The following is a 22902-nucleotide window of genomic DNA, read 5'->3' on the forward strand; positions in this document are numbered from 1 at the left end:
GTAGAGCTACAAAGGTAAGGCTCCTTTGAGAGAGGTCATTCAAGCTGTGGAGTTGATTGATTGATTGATTGATTCAGGAGTTTATTAGTCGGCTTCTGAGCCTGAAGATTTTCAGTGGTTGCTGTAGAGGGATCAGGATGTTGATTTTAGGAGCAGTATGTGTTTCACTAACTTCTATTGTGGAATTCGACTGAGCAAGAACTTGTGATGGATTGGAGTGAATGAGTTTAAGTGAATGAATAGGGATGTGATGAATGACGGAGGGGTTGGGATGAATGAATGAAGAGGTGGGAGAAGTGTGAGAATGTGGTAGTGAAGAGGGCTGAGTAGGAGAGACCGGGATAAAGTGGACAGAGAACGACGTCAGGTGTTAGCAGTCCTTTAGAGAAACAGGGTAGATGGGACATGTATATAAAGGAAATAGTTGTACAGTTATGACACACATCCAAAAGCTGACGCAAGAATCTGGAACTTTTTTTTAATGAAACCTAACACGAATGTGCCAAATACAGAAAGGACAACATTATAATACATAAAATTTTCAACCTTGTAAACAAAATATACAGAAGACATGAACAATCGTAATATAACTGCAAGAATATGTAGATCTGTTCATATGTGACTGCACTAGCTTAACCATCCTGAGTCATCATAGAGGGAGATGTCGTAAAGTCTGCCCTGCTGCTCCTGCCAGAAAGAGAAGGAAGAAGAAAAGACATCTTTACTATCTTACCTCATGATTTATTCTTGCCTTAGTCGCAATCACTTCAGCGCAAAGAAGTTTTCAAATCAATGCTTTGTATTTATGGACTTGACAAAAGACTGATCTTAAGACAGACCTGCTGGGTTTCTCATGCGTAGGTTCCTGAGTAAGGGTGGAGGTGCTCGGAGTCCACTTGGGCCATTCTGCAACGGTGGACCATGAGGCGACGGAGGTGGTCCATGTATATGGAAGCCGTGGGGTCCATTATGAGGCCTTGGTGGGTGTGTGGTATGTGAAGCAAGCAGTCCCCTTGGTGCTGTGGGGCTGCTGAGTGGGTGCGGATTGTGAAAGGCAGAAGAACTATGAGGAGCGGGGTGACCGTGGAGAGGTGGTGGACCATAGAGTAGTGAACGTGTCTCGGAGGCAGAGGGACCGTGTGGTGGTGGTGGATGGCCACGAGAGGTAGAGGGAGCTTGAGTTCCAGTTGGACCATGGGGTGGTGGAGGAGATCCTTGAAGGATGTTCAGTGAAAGAAGAGGAGGTGGCTTGGTTTTGGGATACGAGTCTAAAGGGGAGGGGGAAAAAAATTCAAAACATGGAAAGGACGTCCTTAAATGTTCTTTCTGCACAGACTACCTCCTCAGCATTTCTTAAGATATCCAGATGGGCTACTTTATTTATATGACATATAGCTAGTCTTCTTGTGACATCAGAAGAATTTTAAAACGAGTTGCAAATTCAACTGTTCTCATCACCAGAAATAGATTATTTATGATTTAGTTTGAAGATGCCTGAAACAAACAAACCATAAAGTAATCACATAAATAGGATGTACGAGTATGATAAATGAGTTACTGTTTCTGCAGCTGACTCAAATGACATTAAATTGCACTCTGTGGCCAAAAGTTTGAAGACACTTGACTGTAATGTGCATGCTGAACATCCCATTCCAGATTTAGTCCCCTTTTGCTGTTAGAATTCCCACTAAATTTTAAAACTTGGAAGTGGGAATTTGCCCATTAAGCCACAAGGAGGCCTGGGGTGCACCCTGGCATTCCAGTTAAGCCCTAAGGTGTTCAGTGGCATTAAGGTCAGGGCCGTGGTGCAGGCAACTTGAGCTCTTCCAGTCCAGTTTTGTCAAACCATAGACATCACTCTGTCATGCTGGAACAGGTTGGAGTTGCTTTAGTTCCTGTGAAAGGAAGCTGTACTGCTGTAACATACAGAGACATTCTATACAACAGTGGCAACAAAAAGAACCACATATGGGTGTGATGGTCCGGTGTCCACAAACTTTTGAATATATACAGAGAAGAGAATGCCATTTAGGATTTGGCCCTACTGTGTGAAAATATTACTGTGGATAAGTAAACAACAAAAAGTAAAACAAGAAGGTTATTAAATATATATTGGTTGTGTGTGTTACATGTAATATGAAAAAATAATTAAATAAATAACCTGGTGAGCTGATTGGGTGCCCATGAGTTGGCTTGGCTGTGCCAGTGGGAGGTGTGGAGTGCTCAGTGGGTGGAGGGACGGATCCGACAGGTTTAGGGAGAAGGGGTGGTGGATTCCCCAGACTAGCTGGGAGACTGTTCATTGTCTCAGGAGCAACTTTACCATCTACTTCATGAGAGGCTGCTGAAAGGAAGAAAAAAATTATATATATATATATATATATATAAAAATTATTAATGTCCAGCTCAGTTACAATGTCTGGAAACGGGGTGTTTTATCAAATTGACTCCATAAGATGACATCATAAATGTGGTGATAAACCCTTCAATGATTCTTAAAGCTACAGAATTTCCTGATCATAAATACGAGTCTCTTTTGGTAGAATCACAACTATCAGGTATCGCTTACACCAGCAATGAAAAGGAAATGAACTGCATTTAAAAGATTAAATTCCAACTGTAGGGTCATCACCAATGTTATGCCAGACGGTATTTCTCATTCCAAACTGGACTGCTAAGGTTTCCCATATTCTTGTCACATAGCTATTCAACATGATGAAAGCCTGGTGTTCTTTGTGTAGGGAAAGCACATATTAGACTTTAGGCTGATTTTATTCTGCCAGAATTCAGCCATGCACCCGGGATTTCTCCAGACCGTCACATAAACCGGATCCCTCTAACGTTGTTTAAGGTTACCAAAAAAACGTGCATTGAAGAGATACCACCACATACAGTATACACACAGAACAACAACAACAACTCCGGATCCATTATTTCTCAACTCAACTCTAGCGTACACTGTGTCGCTGTGTTCAGCAGGAGATCTCCATGCGTACTCACCTTGCAGATGGTCCTGGCGGTTGTGTACATACGCAGCGATGGAGTCCAGCTCCTCTGGGTACAGGTGTAGGCCCTCAGCCATGAGGAGGAGCAGGTGGCGTGTGGCAGAGGGCACAGCGTGGCGCTCCAGCTTGGCCCGCTCCAGGTAGTCATCCGAGAGCTCAGAAGCCCTTGCTGCTGCCTCCGCAGGGTCACGCTGACGCCGGGCGCCGCTCGCACGCCCGTACTCCACCATCACAAAGTCCAGAGCCTGCTCTCTGGGCATGTTGCGGTGAACTGTGGGAGTGAAATGAAAACTCAGTCACAAGAGAGGAAAAAGCTGCATATATAGTACACAGTGAGAGTTATTGCAGTTTAAGCAGAATGAGAGCAGCAGCTCAGTGCCAGCATCAGACACAGCCTCTAATAATAGGATTTCAGTAGGATATGTAAGCGTTAATGATAATTTTGCTTAATTTTGATGATGCCTTTCTGTTTATTAGCAGCAATATTAATAAATCTGGTTTTATATATCTTTATTTACCCGTACAACGATGAATATTTTAATACTTTGAATCCATTAGTTCCAATTCGTTTTAATTTCCTTAACACATGAAAGCTTTCAGTGATAACAGTGATAGTTATGGTTTTAATAGTAATAAAATGACGTTAATTAAGTAATGTTACATTAAGTATTTCGGATTGTTCCACAGAGACGGCATACAGAAGAACAACAAAATTCAGTTTGTAAATGAGCTTTTTTACCAAGAGCGGCTGCGATAAAAACATTTTTAATCAATATTTCGCTTTTAACTTCTTCATAACTGCCGTCTATGAGTGAGGCATCAATCTGCAGTAGGAATCCCGGTTAAAGAAAATTACTGGCACCACTTTCACAACTGTTTATGTTCAGGATGAAAGACAAGAGTGAAGTGAGTAAAAAAAAAAAAAAAAAAAATAGAGTGTGGGAAATGTGAAAGAAGAAATCGTTTAAGAACTAAAAAAAAAAATGGTACACATAGTATACACACAGTATAATTAATAAGAACGCCTGTACACCTTAAATACAGTTATCCAAGCAGCCAATCCTGCAGCAGCAGTGTAATGCATAAAATAATACAGACATGCATGAGAATGGAGGGAATGTGCATGGTATTTGGTGCCAGGTTTGATTATTGGCTAGCAAAAAAAAAATGCAGAAACATGCCGGAACATGGACAAGGATGGACATCGGGTTCCAGTTCAGTTAGCCAGGAACAGGACTCTGAGGCTAAGTTTTAGCTAAGCTCGAGAGCTCCATTGTGCTGCTGTCGCATGATTGTCAGGGGTACCGGTGTTTGTATTAGTGACTGTTAAGTGTATGTCACAGGAATGCCTAGCATTAAGCATGTACGTTTTTGACTAGTTGTTTAATTTTGCTGTTGCTGCGAGGGGAACTTACTTTTGAGAGACTCCGAAAATATGATTACTGTGCATGAGGAGAGCGCTACATTAGTCTGTTCGATGAGAATACATAAGGGGGAACCATCAGAACGGACGTCTTTCAGAGCCTGGGTCAAGTCTGACTCCGCCTGCAGGTAAAGCATTTCCACCATGAGGCCACGCTCCTGCAAACAGCGGCCTAATGATTTTGCGTAGTCCCTTTGAAAGAAGAAGAAGAGAGCTTGTTATTGACCTCCATGCAAAGGAGAATGGACAATCGTGTGCAGGAGGATTAATCAATCAAACAAGGTCAGCCATACGGATTAACAATAACTAACGTAGGGGCGTTCATTTTAACATGGCTAACAAGCTGAACTGATCAAGGAAACTATTTATAATAGGATTTTTTGGAGCGCTACAGGTCTTTATGTCCTCCAAGAGAAACACTGGGAGTCTAAGCAGTGCTGTTTATACAATGAGGCATGTTATTTATATAAAGTATTCTGAATGTGAGTGTAAATACTCAATATAATAATCTTTTCATTTAATGTGTTTTTCTTGCTGCTAATTTCACATCATTCATATTTATTGGATGAATTTTTAAATGTAGAGACATCTTTCAATGTAAAAGAAGCACCAAGTAGTAAGTAAACTACAACTTTTTACATAAGAGAAATAGCATCATCATAATTACTGTTTTATAACTAGTTGCTGAATGCTTTTACATTGGCACAGTATATATTAAACTCCTTATTGAAACTGCATGCTTTATACAATAACTTCATTATTTTATTTTTGCGGAAAATATTTTTTTTTTTAGTAAATATACACTGATCAGGCATAACATTATGAGCACTGACAGGTGAAGTGAATAACACTGATTATCTTCTCATCATGGCACCTGTCAGTGGGTGGGATATGAACATTTTGTCCTCATAGTTGATGTGTTAGAAGCAGGAAAAATGGGCAAGTGCAAGGATTTGAGTGAGTTTGACAAGGGTTAAATTGTGATGGCTAGACGACTGGATCAGAGCATCTCCAAAACTGCAGGGGAGGGGTGTTCCCAGTCTGCAGTGGTCAATACCTATCAAAAGTGTTCCAAGGAAGGAACAGTGGTGAATCGGTGACAGGGTCATGGACGGCTCATTGATGCACGTGGAGAGTGAAGGCTGGCCCGTGTGATCTGATCCAACAGACGAGCTACTGTTGCTCAAACTGCTGAAGAAGTTAATGCTGGTTCTGATAGAAAGGTGTCAGAACACACAGTGCATGATGGGTCAGGGCTGTTTAGGCAGCAAAAAGGGGACCAACACAATATTAGGCAGGTGGTCATAATGTTATGCCTGTATATGTATGTAGTATATAGGTTCCCTTTAATATGTAATGTCTTGTAATCTCCTTTAAATTGATGATCAGTTCAAGGGGTTGATTAACCTTTTAGTATTTTCATTATGAGTATACACTATACTATCCCCGCACTGTGCTTCTTTTTGAGTAGAATATGTATTACATTAGTATTACTGTTAATATAATATATTTTGATGAGTAATGTGTACTCACAACTTCTGGTTGTTAAAAGAAAGCACGACACAGTCAGCAGGCTGCTTGGCCCCATCTCCATGGAAATGTTGATAAAATCTCTGGTACAGAGCGCTGTGCTTGTCTCCATCCTCCAGGAAGGTAACTGATAGGTAAAAAAAATCCAAATATTAAACGGAGCAAAAATGAAACAGAAACATGAAACTCCAGAGTGCGTCAATGAAATACATGTCTTAGAACGGTTGTGCCACTGACACTGTAAACACTTTGACAACCTTTAATAAGACAGTAATTACAAAAGGCATGGTTTAAGAACCTTAATTATACCTTAGAATAATTACCATTTCGCTCATGAGGTGAAGGTTCATATGTTTTATAGTCTGTAAGGTCGGAGTAATCATCACTCTGCTCCAAATTCTCAAAGCTGAAAATAAAGATTAACAGAAGTTAAGGTAAAATTCAGGGCTTTGAAGAAAGCCTTACTTTGAGGTAAATTTCACTTTATAGGAAAATATCTAGAGCAGTTTAATATTGTGGTACCCTTCCGCTTCGTGGAGTGAGTCTTGTCTTTCCTCCCGTCCAGGATATGGCTGACTTCGGAAAGGTCGAAAAGGTTTCGCTCCACTAAAACAAGTCACAGAAAAGGTAACTTTCAAAGACCAACAGTAATAGTGCTGAAAAAATGTTTAAGCTGCTGACTTGGGTTTAGATTACACCTACGTAGGAATTCACTAATTTTATATATATATATATATATATACAGTTGAAACCAGATATTTACATACACTTCAGAAAAACACACAAAAACTTTTTTTTCTTTACTGTCAAACATTAAATCAGAGTAAACTTTTTCTGTTTTAGATCAATAAATATTAACATATTTTTTGTTAAACAAAAAGAAAACTCCAGATGATTCCATTCTAAGCTTAAGAAGCTTCTGATAGGTTAATTGATTCCATTTGAGTTAATTGGTGGCATACCTGTGGATGCATATAAAGGCACACCTCAAACACAGAGCCTCTTTCTTTGACATCATGGGAAAATCAACCAAGACATCAGGAAAAGAATTGTGGACCTCCACAAGTGTGGCTCATCCTTAGGTGCAATTTCCAGATGCCTGAAGGTCCCACGTTCATCCGTTCAGACAATAATACGCAAGTATAAAAAACATGGGAATGTACAACCATCATACCGCTCAGGAAGGAGACGGATTCTGAGTCCCAGAGAGGAATGTTTTTTGGAGCGAAATGTGCGAATCAACCCCAGGACAACAGCAAAAGACCTTGTGAAGATGCTGGCTGAAACTGGTAAGACAGTGTCATTACCCACAGTAAAACGAGTCCTGTACCACCATGAGCTGAAAGGTTACTCTGGGAGGAGAAAGCCATTACTTCAAAACCACCATAAAAAAGCCAGACTACAGTTTGCAACTGCACATGGCGACAAAAATCTTAATTTCTGGAGACATGTTCTGTGGTCTGACAAAACAAAAATTGAACTGTTCGGCCATAATGATAAATGGTATATTTGGAGGAAAAAGGGCGAAGCTTTGAAGCCTCAGAACACCATCCCAACTGTGAAGTATGGGGGTGGTAGTATAATGTTGTGGGGCTGCTTTGCTGCAGAAGGGACTGGTGCACTTCAAAATAGATGGCATCATGAGAAAAGAAAATTATGTGGATATATTGAAGCAACATCTGAAGACATCAGCCAAGACAAGTTAAAGCTTGGGTGCAAATGGGTCTTCCAAATGCACAATGACCCCAAGCATACCTCCAAATTAGTTACGAAGTGGCTTAGGGACAACAAAGTCAAGGTATTGGAGTGGACATCCCAAAGCCCTGATCTCAATCCCATAGAAAATTTGTGGGCGGCACTGAAAAGGCGAGTGCGAGCAAGAAGGCCTACAAACCTGACCCAGTTACACCAGTTCTGTCAAGAGGAGTGGGCCAAAATTCCAGCAAACTATTAAAGAAAGCTTGTGGAAGGATACCCGAAACTTTTGGCCCAAGTGAAACAGTTTCGGGGCAATTCTACCAAATACTAAGGAAGTGTATGTAAATTTTTGACTGATGAAAGTAATTAAAAAAAATTCCATAAAATTCTCCCTCACTCAATTCTGACAAAAAATATGTTAATATTTATTGATCTAAAACAGAAAAAGTTTACTGTGTATGTATGTATGTATATGTAATATATATATATATATATATATATATATATATATATATATATATATATATATATATATATATATATATATATATATATTATATATACATATATACACACACATTATATATATATATCTGTGTCCTTTCATACAGCCATAACTTTGACCACCTGCCTAATATTGTGTTGGTCCCCTTTTTGCTGCCAAAACAGCCCTGACCCATTGAGGCATGGACTCCACTAGATCCCTGAAGGTGTGTTGTGGTATCTGGCACCAAGATGTTAGCAGTAGATCCTTTACGTCCTGCAAGTTGTGAGCCTTGGCCATCCATGACCCTGTCACCGGTTCACCACTGTTCCTTCCTTGGAACACTTTTGATAGATACTGACCACTGCAGACCGGGAACACCACACAAGAGCTGCAGTTTTGGAGATGCTCTGATCTGGTTGTCTAGCCATCACAATTTGGCCCTTGTCAAACTCGCTCAAATCATTACGCTTGCCCATTTTTCCTGCTTCTAACATCAACTTTGAGGACAAAATGTTCACTTGCGGCCTAATATATGCCACCCACTAACAGGTGCCATGATGAGATAATCAGTGTTATTCACTTCACCTGTCACTGGTCATAATGTACTGAGAGATTTGCCTTCACTCAGAGATTTCGGATGCTTGCAATGTACTGTATGCATATTCTGTATTCTGTTTTTAATAAATTACCAGTTAATTAAAAACAGTATTACCTGAAATAAACAGACAGACAGACATATACATAGACAGATATATAGATAGATAGATAGATAGATAGATAGATAGATAGATAGATAGATAGATAGATAGAGATAGATAACCACAAGTAGGCTACAAACACAGTGATCTGTTGTTGAACCTTCAGGAATATGAAGCTTTACGGCTTTAAACCTCAAAATACTGAAATAACAATAAAGCCTGATACTGGAACAGTTGTATTGTAGTGAGGGAGCAGTTTATTTGACATTTATTTGGGTTCTTGACTGCTGTAGTCGGCTTGTTGTGTAGGTTGTGAGGTGTTAAATACCCGCGGGAGAGATGAGACAGTCTCCTCCTGCTGCTCCTCGCACTCCGCGCCCACGACGACATCGAGCACCGGCTAGCGCTTTAACTCTACTGAAGGAGAACAAAACGCTTACACCTTAGAAATGATGCACGGTTATAGATTATAAACCCCAACATGACAACTGTACCGGGTAGTTATCACCATACATCCTATTAACATGTAATTTAATTAGATATATACACTTATGTGGGGAGACAGGAGAACTAGTCCGATATCTGCATGTTAAATGTGGCTAACATTTGGTTGAGTGTAAGAGTTAGCAGAGAAATATCAAATGGAAGGAATTAAATTAGCTAAAGCTAGCTGAAGGATCCAGCAGTAAATCTAGCCTGCTATCTAACATCATGATGCTAGTTAAAGGAGTATACCTGGTGTGTGTGAACGGCTTGCAGTTCTGCCTGCAGTAACACAGATAAACACTCGGAACTTTAGCAGGGAAACTAGATCAAACTAAATGCTAATTTCTGAATAAATAAATCGCTGGACTGTTTTCCAGCTAGGAGGCAAGTCTTCCTCGGTAGAATCTGCTGAGGGAGTTTGTTGAAGTGTGTAGTGCCCCCTGCTGTACGGAGAGGGCACATCATACTCAACAAGACACCTTATCCTAATGGAGCATCTTAAACTGATCTTCATTTTCAGTTCAGAGTCCATCCATCCACCCACCCATCCACCCACCCATCCATCCATCCATCCATCCATCAGCCATTTTATTCAATCATGGTCGATGGATCAGGAGGCTATACTGGGAACACTGGGTGTAAGGTGGAAATACAGCAGTCCAACTCAGCTCCTAAACTATTCCTCAGTTAAAATTTGATTGTAAATTTTCCCAACGATTGTTTTTTTACCCCAACCTCCCACTTTCACCATTATATCCCAGCTTTAGAATTAACCCAAACTGTTCAAATAAATCTTCCATGCCGATTTAAACTCTGTCAAATGTGCAAGGATTTTAAACGGAAACCATTAAGAAACCCAGAGGTAACAATTATGCAACACGTAAATCAGACATTTATTACAAACGTTACAGTTCAGAAAAAGAAATATTCTGAATTCAGTCTTTTGCAATCTTTGGGAGCTCTTGTGATTTCAGCCTCATTAACTGCTTCTGTGTGTTAAAATTGTAGTCTCGATGACAGAGATATGTGCATCTTCCTTACACAACAAGGCAAATGACTGCATTAATTGTTGATCCGATTTCTGAACAGCACTGCACCCTGAATTTGTGTGGCTGTGAGACAAAGGTTAATCTTTGCAGTTTTTGAACTGTTTTTGATACTGTTCATTGTATACAATAAAAATCTGCATAATCCAACTTAAAAATCACAGCTTCTCCATTCATTAAGGATTCCATCCCAGTGATAATGCAAGGGACTCATCCATTAATTGTTTCAAGTACAGCAAAGACAGAGCGAATGTTCCAAGAAAATGTTTCGTTCACTCTGTGTCTCAGGGAGTTGCATCAACTGGGGAAAAAATAAAGAGGTTAAGGAAGTGCGGTCTGTGTGGTTTTAAACATAAGAGTCACAGATACATATAACACATCTGAACATATAGATATGTAGGCACCTTTGATTAGTGCCTTTGGGGAGCGAGTCCTAGGCAGGACTTTCTTGTGTACATAATGCATGTACAACTAGACATGCATTACTTGTCATGTTCCTGGAAATGATGCTTTGACCTTCTGAGAAACTGCTCAACCTCCCCAGTTTTCCCCTCTGACTGGGAGTGACCATCTTAGAGTCCACATATTCCTTGCTATTTCTTCTTCTCTCCACAAGGGAAAGCCTCAAGCTCTCCCTTCTTCACAAATTTTTGTGCTGCAGCATCCCATCCTGAAACACCCTCATGATTCTATCGGTCAGCCTGGATTTCTTGAACAGAACTTGGATGGGATGGAAGCTAGGGGGAGTGTCCGTGTCTTGGCTTTTTGAGTTGATGTCAGGACACATGTGAAATGAGTCTGACTCGTGTCTGAATGTCCTGACGACACAGCGGGCACGTATCCAGCTGTAAGGCACACTCCATGCAAATCCCACTATGGAGACAGTCATCCAAAATTTTAAATATACAAGCAATTCATGACTGCAATCCTAAAAAAGTGCATTTATCAAACGTTAAAAGTAATTCAAGACATAGTAAACAGTCAACACACATTTGTTGTCAGACATTTGCTGTAGGAAGTGTTGACCATAGAAACAATTGCACAATGATCACTAGACCCAATTAAACAAAGGGTATTAAACACTAAATTTGTAACGGTCCAGTTACATACCATTCATTGCTTACAAATGTCTGAACAAGCAACTAACATGACTAAATGTTACAAACATGACTAAATGGAACAAAAGTTACATTACAATTAATTCTTAAATCCATTAATAATTAGTGTAAACAAAAAATAAAACCATTTAAAGTGCTTATATTTTGTCAGAGGAAAACAGGGGAGTTTTGAATTTGACCTAGGGAGAATAAAACACATACTACTTTTATTCTTTGACTTTAAACACTTTTTAAGTTTTTTCTAATCGTCTTTACTATTAAATGATCAGTCATCAGTTTACTAATCATTCCAAAGAGGGTCAATTAAATGAAAAATCTATAAAAGTGTACAAGACCTATTTGAACTAATTGCTCTGGTATTGTATATATTTGCTGGCCCCATGGGCTCCTTTCAGCTACATATATCCATTCTATTTTAATTTGATCTGCTGTATCATGCTTGGAACATTAGGGTCACTGAACTATGGCCATTTATTTCTATCATATGTTTATATGAGCTTGGATCTGGAGTAGTGTGTGTGTGTGTGTGTGTGTGTGTGTATGTGTGTGTGTATATACAGTCCCCAAACAACTGTATGCCCAAAAGCTCTATCTCTATAGTCGTCTGCTCTGTACCTGTGTGCACATGGCCTCAGCTCTGTATCTGCCATTTGGTCACAGCAGAGGGTGCAGCAATTGTCTCTGATGCTCACCTGCCTCAAAAGGGCTAGGCGTCTGTGTCTGAGACAAAGTAGATGAGAAAAGAAAGACAATCTTATTGAAGGAGTAATACGAGATATGTGTGGCTGTAGCCTGCTTTCGAATAACAGCCTCAAAATGCAAACGGCGTCAGACAGCTAAATGTACCTGGGCAGGATTATCTTCTCATCAGATGCAAGCGAGGCAAATTCATTAAAGGTGCTGAACTTTACAGACGGGGGGTAACGGAATGGCTTGGCGCCAAAGTTGAACTCACACTGTTGGTAGGACATGAAACTGGCTGCTGCAAAGAAGCCAGAACTGAAAAAGAAGAAGCATACAGAGGGAATCAACAAAATACATACAACACACAGTGTGTAATCAGAAGTCATTCATTAATACACAAAACACAATGCTTTATTCAGACAGCAGGGTGCATGCTGACCTCTGATTTCTTTAGAAGTGAATATCAAACAGAGGACTGCTTTACTTACGTGGCTGAGGAGAACACCTGCTTTTCAGGGGGAAGTTGGTGTCCGTTCAGGTAGAAAATCATCTGTTTCTTGCTGAGGTCCAGTAAGAATCCTATGGCATCACCTGCAGAACAATAACACACATTATCTTCTTTAAAGAATGCTGGACAATACTGATGTACCTAGTCAGTAATTTTGACACCAGCAATATAGCATTATTTGGTAAAGAGGACAATCAGGCAAAGCTTGAACCATGACACAATTACATTCTGAACTGCTGGGGTGTGTTTGTTAAATATGACAGTTCAACAAGGAAAATGTGCAATCTGACATTTCATGTACGCTTCTCAAGTAACAATAACTGGTGTGGTTGTGACATACTGACCTTCTTTCCAGCAGGGGTGGGAGTGAGGTTTACTTCGTGCATTGTACCAAATCAGCTGCCTGCAGCCGTCATATGCACAGGAATACTCATCATCTCCAATCCCATAGCCCTCCTGTAACACACACACAGGCATAATATCAACAGCAATCTCACTGATAAAAACACAATGATTAAAAAGTATCTGGATCAGATTCACTGTTTCTGATCCAAATGATCCTAATCTAGCTTCTGTCGAATATATCTTATTGAGATAAGGTTATGTGAAATAGACAGGAACAAACATGGTTGAGGAACTTGCTATCCTTGGTGGCCCAGCCGATCTGCATGACACCCGAAGTGATCACCGTGACCTCATAGTACCAAACACCAGAGTCCACACAAAACGTACAGCGCACACTCTCGAACGATGATGCGTCACATCGTGCCTGAGGGAAATGTGAACGGTCATGAACATTTGTGAATTTCAGGAAGTTTAATTAAAGGAATTACTTCCGTCGCTTATCGCTCACCTCCAGTCCACTGGGAGAGATCTTGAGATATTCGCTGACATCATTGCTGTTAAGCATGGCGTTGATGTTGTTCAGGTTGACCTTCTCGTAAGTGAAATGCCGACCTTCTTTTAGAACTATGAGAACAGGCGACAATATTTGGTTATGTTATGTATCGGACTTCTGCTTTTTCACAGGTCCACATTTTACACTGTACACCCTGAATAAACAATTTCACAATCAGTTTCCTCTGATACATTTTAGGTTTCCTAGTTGCCTTAAAATGTCTTTGTGTAAATAAGTTACAGTGAAGTGAAAATTAAGATCTGTAAAGTAAGAAGATATTGAATAGTGCTGTAAAAATGGAAATACGTTTTCGGTAATACAGTAATCCCCCATTTAAACGAAAATCCACGATACATGGACTCCACCCCAAAAAGCTTTTTTTTTTATTGTTTAATCCATCAAGTACCCTCCCACACTCTTTAAACACACACAGAAGACATTTGCAAGCATATAGCGAGATGAATTTTGGGTAAATTCATAGAAATGTCACATTTACAGTGAGTACTGTATGTATGAATGTTCCTTACCAGAAGCCTTATACATAATAGGCATAATAGGGCTTGCAGAAAAACTGTAAAAAAAAATACAGCGTACACAGAACAAAACCAAACACTCGGGACAGTGACACGTGAAAAACTGGGATGCTGGAGAATTCTGCATCCCCTTCCCCGACTGCACGCATAGCCAGCAGCCAATCACCAACCATGATTAAATGAATGGGGCATTCTGATTGGCCAGACTCGTTCCTCCAGCCGTACTGTATTTTGATTTTTAGCATCCCCGCAATTTCCTAAACAACGCTACGTGTTCTTATTAACATTTTACTTCATTTTCAATCAATGTTTATATTTTTATTTTTATTAATAAATTACCTTATTTCAACATAAAAACAATACACTACAAGGTTTGCGGATACCACGCTATACCGGGAAAATCCGCGAAAAAAATTAGTTATGTTCAAAATAAAAATCTGCGATATACCGGGACCGTGATATATGAACCGCGATATAGAGGGGGATTACTGTATAAGACATTTGAATTAAAAAAAACTTTTTTTTATGTGTATACAGTGTATATGGGGGCATCATTTTTTTCAGCTTTCTGCTGTTGCAACCTTTAGGATCACGGAAAATAATAAATAATAGCATAAATTGCTAAAGACTGACGGAAAAACAAAATGATTCATGCAGAAAAAGGTCTGTCAGTGACTCACCAAGAAGATACACACAATGAAGCGACTTGTAAACACAAAATATTACCTTTTCTATTTAGGTCAAGCTTCTTAGTTCAAATTCCCACAATCGCACAATTCCTTTGGTTCATTCAATACAAATTTAATACTCTCAGTTTAAAGCTGTAGAGTTGTTTCCTTCTCTTACACCTGCGCTGTATGTTCATTGTATGATGTGACTGAGAAATGAAGTGAAGAACAGTGGTACACAGAGCTGGAGCACTTACAGAGGTTATCCAGGCTCCACTGTGCACAGAAGCCGACTTGGCGTTTAAGGTAGTCCGAGTGATCTGCCCAGGACTCCAGCACTGCTAGCCGATTGCTGATACATGACTCTGACACAGTCAGTTTGTTCTCACCTGAAAACGCAAGAGAAATTACCCATGGCAATTCTTTATAGATAAAGTCTGTGAAAAGAGAAAAGGAAAAAAAAAAAAAAGACTTACTGGTCTGGGAGAATTTCTCCAGAGCAATGAGAGCAAACAGCATCACGGTAGGGTGAGCCTCAGAACTCTGAAGATATCAAATGAATACAGCAAAAAAAAAAAAAAAAGCATAACACACAGGTGAACCAAAGAACTGCACCAATGTCAGTACCCTGTGAACCATATTGGCACTATTTGTAAATGGTGTATCATATCAAAATTGCTTCTCACCAGGCTCTCCAGTAAATACTCCAGGGTTCCTGGGCTGAGAAGTGCTATGCTAGCAGGACCTACAAGACAAGAATAACAACTCAACCACCTGGGATTATCCAAGTACCAGCTACCAAAGTGAAATAAAATCAGACTTTTCTTGACTTTGAACCACTGGACAGCAAGACAAGGGCACACATCCCAGGGTACGTGCACTGTGAGCGTATGTGTTTATATTTAAAGGACTCAGCAGATCTGTCAGGACAAGTCTCTGAAGCACACTACAGCATTCGTGTTCATAGCCTCCAACAGAACCTTTACACAGAAATTTCTCTGTAGTTTTGTAATGTTAGTGCACTCTTAGTGTCAGTGAACAGCATAGAAAATGAATGTACATCACCTTTCCTGTACGGACATGTACGAGTCAGAGGTGTAGTGGTGTAAAGGAGACACCAGTCAATCAGTTGTGATATTAATGTTGGTATCCTGGGAAAAACCCTTTACAAGGTGAAATCGATGCTGTCATCTATACGGATTATAATTCTGAAAACATGAGTTGCTGAATGGAAATCTGTTGAAACCTGAACTGTTTCTCTTTTGCATACAACTGAATCACAAGGAAAGTAATAGCGTGCTAACCTGGTTTATCGCAACAGAATTTAAAGATTTAATTCAGACTGCAGCACGAGAGTATTAAAGACATTCTGAGAACTGGCATCTGATTACAAATTAAATCGACCACATTATTTATGTCCATTTTGCTATGGAACAAATGTTTCCAAAGCCTGACATTAAGAGTGTGAAGGTAGCTAGCAACGTCTTAAACATCATTAGACAGACTGACTCCTTCCCCAACATGATCTATACAAGCCTTGTTAAGCCTGTTCATTTCCAAAATATCAAAAATAACATTTAATAACAGTCCACACTGTTTTGGTTGCTATATGGCCAAAATTTTGTGGAAACCTGACCAATTGTACATATTTGCATGCTGAAGATCCCTTTTTAGATTTAGTCACCCCCTGATGCTAGAACATCCTCCCATCTTCTGGGAAGAGAACCAGAATTTGAGTGTGGCTGTGAAGATCATGCTGGAAGAGATTTGGGCTCTGGACCTCCAGTGAAGGGAAATCTTAATGCTACAACATACAAAGAGCCTGAGCTATTTATTATATATTGTCATGTGGAGTTAAAGAGCTATAATGGAAATAACTGATTGGGACTGATTTATATTGACCTTAAAAAGTTATTCAGTCCATTATCTGCTATCTTTAAGTTTGAAAAATTGCACCGTCACATACAAAACACAGATGCACAACGTGCTTGGACTTTATTTGTGCGTGTGACTTTATGTATAAGACCACCTCACCAGCGAGTTTCTCAGCGAGGCAGCCCAGTACTGCAGTGGTGTTGCGGTGCTTGGCTGGGGTCAGGGCGTCCTGGTGAGCCACGGCGCCACTCAGACTCAACATGTCTGACAGCTTCTGCAGAGCATCCTGCACAGAGGTATAAAGGGCCACCTTACAACACAGTGCTCACATAAGAGATCGGATTTAAGCAGTAGTCTATTACCTTAACCACTAAGCTACCACATCCCACATATACAAAATGTGGTGTATGTGCCATCAAAGGCAACACTGGAAAAACCCAGAACAGTGTTTTTCCAGGACAAACAATATAAACAAACAAATACGTCCATTTTGGTCATGTTGGGTTAAACATTACAGTTCTTTGATAATGATCTGAAAATGCTATTTTCCTTTCGAAGATAACAACTTACTGTGACTGCTCCCTCAATGTTGTGGAAAAGTAACTATATCCAGAACCATTTCTAAATCCTACTGTTTCTTGTTTTTAAATGTGAAGTGGAAAACACCAAAAACAATGTATATTTTATTGACCTAACAGTAAGAAAGAACATGAGAGATAGACTGCACTGTGAAGAAAGTCGTAACTGTATATAAATCAGCTTAATGCTATCCACTGTGGTGTAGATGTTGTCATAGTTAAAATTTACAGACACGTGTTTCGGAGTGAGCATTATGACTCGCTTGTGTATTTTACCTACCGCCTAGTGATAATTATGTTGATGGGTTTGTTATAAAAAAGCATTCCTACTCACTTTGGTGGGCAGAGGGCATTCGTCCAGGAGCAGGGTGATCACAGCCGGACCCAAGGGGTCATCCAGAGGAATGACTCGGATCAGAGACTGCACCACCTCTAGCCACCCATCATCTGCAAAGGAACAAAGAATTTTTTTTTTTAGTTTATGATTCAACCAAATATAAAAAGGTTTGTCTTTTGTCTACGGCATGCCTAGAAAATTACCGTTGCTCATGGAGGCCTTTTTAATGGCTGACAATGATGTGTCATTATCTCCAAAAATAAAATATGAATCATTATACCGATTCAAATGTGCTAAATGCTGAATCGCTTCCACTTCAGCCGCTTTTCACACCAACTATGCTAATTAACATAGCAACATGTTCTGTTCTAAAAGTGAAATTATTATTAGGACAGTCACTACCTTCAGCTGCCCACAGAAGAAGCAGTCAAATGCTGACAAGTTTATATTTAAAGTTATCAATTTATTCTAGGCAAGAGTAGATGGAGGTTACTGGTACCTCATCTATCCGTCTTGTCCAGCACATTCTGTCTGTGACTCAAATTCTTCCTCTGTCACTCTCTAATTTTTTGTAGTATTATCCTTTTACATATCATTTGCCTAAAGTAGAAACTTGTGTGCATATTCAAGGTGATAACTACTAGGCCCTTGGTGGAAAATAGCTGCTATATATCTGTTTTATTTAAGATGTAGACACTTAAGTTTACATGCACAATTGTTTTTCTTCCTGTTCTAGGAAAAATATGTCATGTACACCAATGTGTCCACATCTTAACTAAAACCAGCTTTGTCTCCAACACTCGGTGGCAACCATAAACCTCTAGTTTCTACTGTCATGGGCCTGATGCCACTGTTTGAATACTGACCAGCACAAATCTTTTCCTCCAAAAAATTCTGTAAAGGATGCCAGGTCTGACTCTGCCTTTTGGCATTTGTGTATGTTAAAGCTATGAGCACTCATAAATTCACATCCACTGCTGCTGTAAAATTAGAATTAAGCTTCCCTATAGCACCATCAATTGCCTCGAGCCTACTTTCAGGACTAATAACGTATGCTGCTTAAGCTGCACTGGACACCTCCACCAATCTGACCAGACACCTTACGTCACCACAGCCAAATCACGTCAGCCCCCAAAGTAACAGATGCATGTATAAATAAAGTAAACAGAAACAGAATCCCTGAAAAACAAACACAAGGGGAAGCTGGAAGAAAGGACACAGTTGTCAAGAGCATCTCGGACCCTGCCAAATTCTGCTTCACTATTAGATCAACTGAAAACCTGATAAATAGTGAGCCCAACAGAGGCCAAGACAGCATTAAGTGTTTTCCATAATCATTAGGAGAAAGAACACAAGTCAATGTCAAGACATGATGAAAATAATCATTGCCTTTATAAACTAATAGTAAAGACTGGGATTAAGGAAAAAAAAAAACACTACAAACTAAATAATGAGCAATAAAAACAAAGCACACAGGCTATATACACACTGCTACTGTGATCTAAAATCAACAGCCTAATGGACTTCTGAGTGCTGCTGAGTCACAAATCACCTTCATCAACTAAATCTTGTTTTGCCATGATTACAGTAGCAAAGGCCAAGGCTGAGAATAACAGTTAGATCTAAACAGTTTTCACAGTTACATAATAATTATTTAATCAGTGATTGAACAAAACACAGGCTGGAAACAGTTCGCAAATAAACAGATCACACCAAACAAAGCCCTGAAAATGTGTGTAGGTGGGCAAGTGATGGGGAAAAAAAAGTGGTGCTCCACTGGATTTCTTACTCACCAGTTTCAGCCATCTCATGCAGTGTTATCATGGAGTAAGGGGGCTCCTGGTCACTGAAACAGGGAAAAAAAAAAAACATGGAATATAAATTAATCAGAAATAAATGATTAATATCAATACAATCATTAATTAAAGTAGTAAAACAGTGCATTGTGCTTGTCATTCTCAAAACCGTTGTCCACCGCAAACCTCTGCTTAGGACATACTATTAATTCATAGCTATGAACAAAACATGAAGTCCTAATACTGTATGCTGGATAGCTTGTAAAGGCAAGATAGTGTGCCTCTGCTCTACTTGTTGCGGCTGTAGGATGTCCCCATTCATCTCCCTGATTGCTCCTGGAATGGTAAATCTGTGTGGTGACAGAGGGGATCCCTCAAGGGAAGCCCTCTGGGACACCAGCCCCACCTCACAAGACTCCAAGAAGAGAAGAGCATAGTTTAATACTGGCTGGGTTGTTATCCATCCCATAAATCAGAGGACTGGGTAAGTGAAGGCCGTATCTTAGTGCCAGCATCTTAGCAAGAAAATGAGCTAAAAGAGCAGCTGATGGGAAGAGGAAGAGCAAGCGAGAAAGCAAATTCCCCATGGCTTTTAGGCATAGTGACTCTGCTCAGTGCTAGAGTAATGATAATAGGATGTGAGGGCTGAGGTTGCTGATTCACAGCCACTAAATATCACAGCCTGTTGTCCGTTTCTCAGCTCTTTACTTCCTGAGCAGGACAGCCCTTTCACACTGTGGTCACTGAAGACAGAAAAGCATCACTGTGTGTACATGTCAAGGAAAATCATGCAAGCCCTTCTCTTGTGTACACAAATGTTTTAGGGTAGCACAAGACCAGTTCTAATTTTGCAAAACATCTAATCTGATATTGGCCAAAATTAAAATCCTCATAACCAACCAAAATGAATTCCATTGTGAGTGTAGGCATGTGGATATCTGTGTAGGCTGTCCAAGTGGAAAAGGTGAGAAAATATACATAGAGGGAAAAATGTGCTGACATGCTGCCAGCGCATTACAGCAAACATAAAGGGCAGCTCACGGTGAATCACTGTCTAGTCTTTGGCAATAAATTAAAATGAAAAGCAGGTCTGTGTGAATAAATGAATAATAAATAATGCCGTCCTCATTAAAGATAACACTGAGAGTGTACTGCTAGTTTCCACACGCTCTGAGAGCTGAGGGACTAAAAGCTGCTTTTTGGGATTATTGCAGAAAGCTCTAATACGCACACACTACATCTTGAAAATAGGCTTATAATTCTGTTTTGTCAGACCGGATAAGAAGTAAAGAAAAGTGTATGCGATCAGCATGAGATAATGGATGATACAGAAAAAATAACCATATTCTATCATCAATGTATTGTTCGAATATTTTACATAGCAACAGCAACATGCCTTGAAACAAATGACGTAAACTTGTGGCTAATTATTATACGAGGTAATCTGTGTCACGGCCTGCATTAGTTTGAGAAATATTTGTTTTTTTACTTCTTTTTTTTTTGCATCACAGAAACCTTATCTGCAACCTCTGAGACAGCACAACAGCTAACATAAGCTCATTCTTCAGGTTTCACGATGCTGATTTCTCAGTACATTTTCACTTCCTGAAGTAAAACTGAAAATTTCTCACTTGTCAACAAGTGTCCTGATAACAGCTAGTGTATCCAGCACCAGACCGTCAACGTTCTGCTTTTTCCGGCGTGGCTCGTGAGGGCCACGACCTCGTCTGGGTGGTCGAACTGGGTCACGTGGCCGGCTGCCCCTAGCCTCAAGGGGCTCAGAGTTCTCCACCCGGCCAAGCTGCCTTCGAGGCGGCACTCCCTCCTCCAAATCACTGTCCTCTCTGCACACACAGCTGTTTCCCATGGCTCCGTGACCCACGAGGCTGCGCCACAACCGGACAGATCGCAGCTGTTCGGCAGTCAGTCGCAGAACCCGTGCAAGGTTCCTGCTGGCACAGAATTTAATTCAGGTGCCTACTATCATATCACTTGGGGAGGAGCCTCAGGACGGGCTGCGTAGGGACGTCTATCATCGTGCTACTGCAGACCATCAGTAGCCGAGTAGAACGAAGAGTTAGAGCTGCATTCAACAAGCATCCTACAGCAGTGAGAGCTTCACGCCTGTGGAAAGAACAAAAAAGAAACAGCAGTAATTAGAGTGTAGAAACGAGATCAACTTGCCCCACAACATAGCACAATGAGGACCATTAAAACAGAAAAAAAAAGAAATTGTCGTGCCTTTGTTAGGTTTGTACTTGCAAGGGCTTATTAGAACAAAAACGTGTAAATAGTATAATAGCAGGCATCAGTGATGCACACAAACACAGGATGGTCCTCTGCTCTAAAGGTCAGCTAAGTGTCACAATGATCACGAGATCATTGACTCGTTGACTTTTCCCGAGAACTACAGATTAGATTAATTTACGCCCACATTTAACAGGTTTTAGGTGTGACGGAAATGAGAAAAGATTTAAGGGAACATACACGAATTTCACAAGAAATCGGCCAACACAAAAACTGACAGAAACATCGAAGCTAACCCAGTGTACTGTATGTCTGCTTAAACTAGCCGCTCCACCTAGCTGTGAATAACAATGACTAATAGCCTGAGAGCTAACTGTATCTCACTGTACCTACAGCTAGCAAACTAGCTACTTAGCCACCTTCTTCAACATATAAGTTTATATTTACGTTAGCTATATGGCGAGTGAGCTATATCAAATCCCTGCACGGCAAAACAACTACGATAGTTTTAAACAAAGACGATACGATAGTAAAGAAGTTGTATCGGAACAAAACGCGTCACTTACCGGATAATAAGAAGCAGGCAGATGTGCTCGGAAGCTCAGTGAGTGACTGGGCCTAAACCCGACACATACAGGAAGTGTATCACTGCGGCTAACGGACTGGCTTACCGTTAGCACCGAGCTCTGAAACTGACCAGTCGTAAAGCCAAAAAAAATGCTAACCTGTCTTATATTATATAGGAAACCAATCATTACCCGAACGTGTTCGATTAACAGACATAATATATTTCTTCTGTCTCTGGAAACACGCTCATACTGTAAACGCCAGCTAGCTAGCTCTTCTTAGGAACCATGATTCCTGTTTCTGTTTCTGTCATAAATGTGAGGCTCATTCAGGCACCCGCACTGAGGAGTAGCCACGGACAGGGTTGCCAGGTGCGCAAGGATTAAACGTTGCTTCATTACAACGTTCACAAAAATACTCTCACACTGAATATTCTCTGGAATATTTTTACTTTTATGTTTTGTTTTGTTTTTTGTTGTTTTTAAAGTAAAATAAATAAATAAATGTTAAAAATGTAAACAATTAAAACAGAATAAAATACAATGAAATAAAATGAAATTACATAAGGTAAAAAAAAGAAAGAAATTTAAATAAAAATAAAAAATGATCAAATAAAATCAGACAGGAATTAAAATAATTGTGCAAAGTAGCTTCAATGAAATGTATTAGCTTTAAGGAAAGAAAATAAAAACCTTAACAGTCAATGAGCAAAAGTATCTC

General features: G+C 40.0%; 2 protein-coding genes across 4 annotated transcripts; both read right to left on the reverse strand.

The window, feature by feature from the left end:
* Positions 1 to 355: 355 nt before the first annotated feature.
* si:ch211-216l23.2 (uncharacterized protein LOC565061 homolog) lies at positions 356 to 9859 on the reverse strand. Of its 3 annotated transcripts, none has more exons than XM_058387206.1 (10): positions 9577 to 9859; positions 9170 to 9255; positions 6481 to 6564; positions 6282 to 6364; positions 5962 to 6085; positions 4421 to 4620; positions 3001 to 3276; positions 2162 to 2344; positions 840 to 1268; positions 356 to 687 (listed from the first exon to the last, which is right to left on the reverse strand). In XM_058387206.1, exons 2-10 carry the CDS (start codon positions 9229 to 9231, stop codon positions 650 to 652), a joined length of 1479 nt encoding a protein of 492 aa, XP_058243189.1. In that variant the 5' UTR covers positions 9232 to 9255; positions 9577 to 9859; the 3' UTR covers positions 356 to 649. The 3 variants fall into 3 exon arrangements, with proteins under 3 accessions (XP_058243189.1, XP_058243190.1, XP_058243188.1); XM_058387207.1 differs by having other exon boundaries at positions 2162 to 2341; positions 9170 to 9258; XM_058387205.1 differs by having other exon boundaries at positions 9170 to 9258.
* Positions 9860 to 10186: 327 nt separating this feature from the next.
* On the reverse strand, positions 10187 to 22509 carry rspry1 (ring finger and SPRY domain containing 1). The gene is made up of 15 exons (XM_058387204.1): positions 22182 to 22509; positions 21000 to 21492; positions 19366 to 19418; positions 17570 to 17682; positions 16817 to 16943; positions 15469 to 15527; positions 15259 to 15325; positions 15040 to 15171; positions 13537 to 13652; positions 13309 to 13452; positions 13028 to 13139; positions 12664 to 12766; positions 12338 to 12490; positions 12107 to 12211; positions 10187 to 11246 (listed from the first exon to the last, which is right to left on the reverse strand). The coding sequence occupies exons 2-15, from the start codon at positions 21233 to 21235 to the stop codon at positions 11150 to 11152; spliced, it is 1617 nt and encodes a 538-aa protein (XP_058243187.1). The 5' UTR covers positions 21236 to 21492; positions 22182 to 22509; the 3' UTR covers positions 10187 to 11149.
* Between the last annotated feature and the right edge of the window lie 393 nt (positions 22510 to 22902).

This window comes from Hemibagrus wyckioides, linkage group LG04, assembly GCF_019097595.1.
Source record: "Hemibagrus wyckioides isolate EC202008001 linkage group LG04, SWU_Hwy_1.0, whole genome shotgun sequence".
Lineage (NCBI taxonomy): Eukaryota > Metazoa > Chordata > Actinopteri > Siluriformes > Bagridae > Hemibagrus > Hemibagrus wyckioides.

Excerpts from the sequence above, each read along its gene's own strand:
- si:ch211-216l23.2 (XM_058387206.1), bottom strand. The coding sequence starts at position 9,231 with ATGTCGTCGTGGGCGCGGAGTGCGAGGAGCAGCAGGAGGAGACTGTCT. Across the intron at positions 4,621-5,961 it reads TCTTTTAACAACCAGAAGTT|GGACTACGCAAAATCATTAG; the intron begins GTGAGTACACAT and ends CTTCTTTCAAAG. Across the intron at positions 3,277-4,420 it reads ATTTTCGGAGTCTCTCAAAA|TTCACCGCAACATGCCCAGA; the intron begins GTAAGTTCCCCT and ends TCACTCCCACAG.
- rspry1 (XM_058387204.1), bottom strand. The coding sequence starts at position 21,235 with ATGGGAAACAGCTGTGTGTGCAGAGAGGACAGTGATTTGGAGGAGGGA. Across the intron at positions 15,326-15,468 it reads AGTATTTACTGGAGAGCCTG|AGTTCTGAGGCTCACCCTAC; the intron begins GTGAGAAGCAAT and ends TGATATCTTCAG. Across the intron at positions 12,767-13,027 it reads CCACCCCTGCTGGAAAGAAG|GTGATGCCATAGGATTCTTA; the intron begins GTCAGTATGTCA and ends ATTGTTCTGCAG.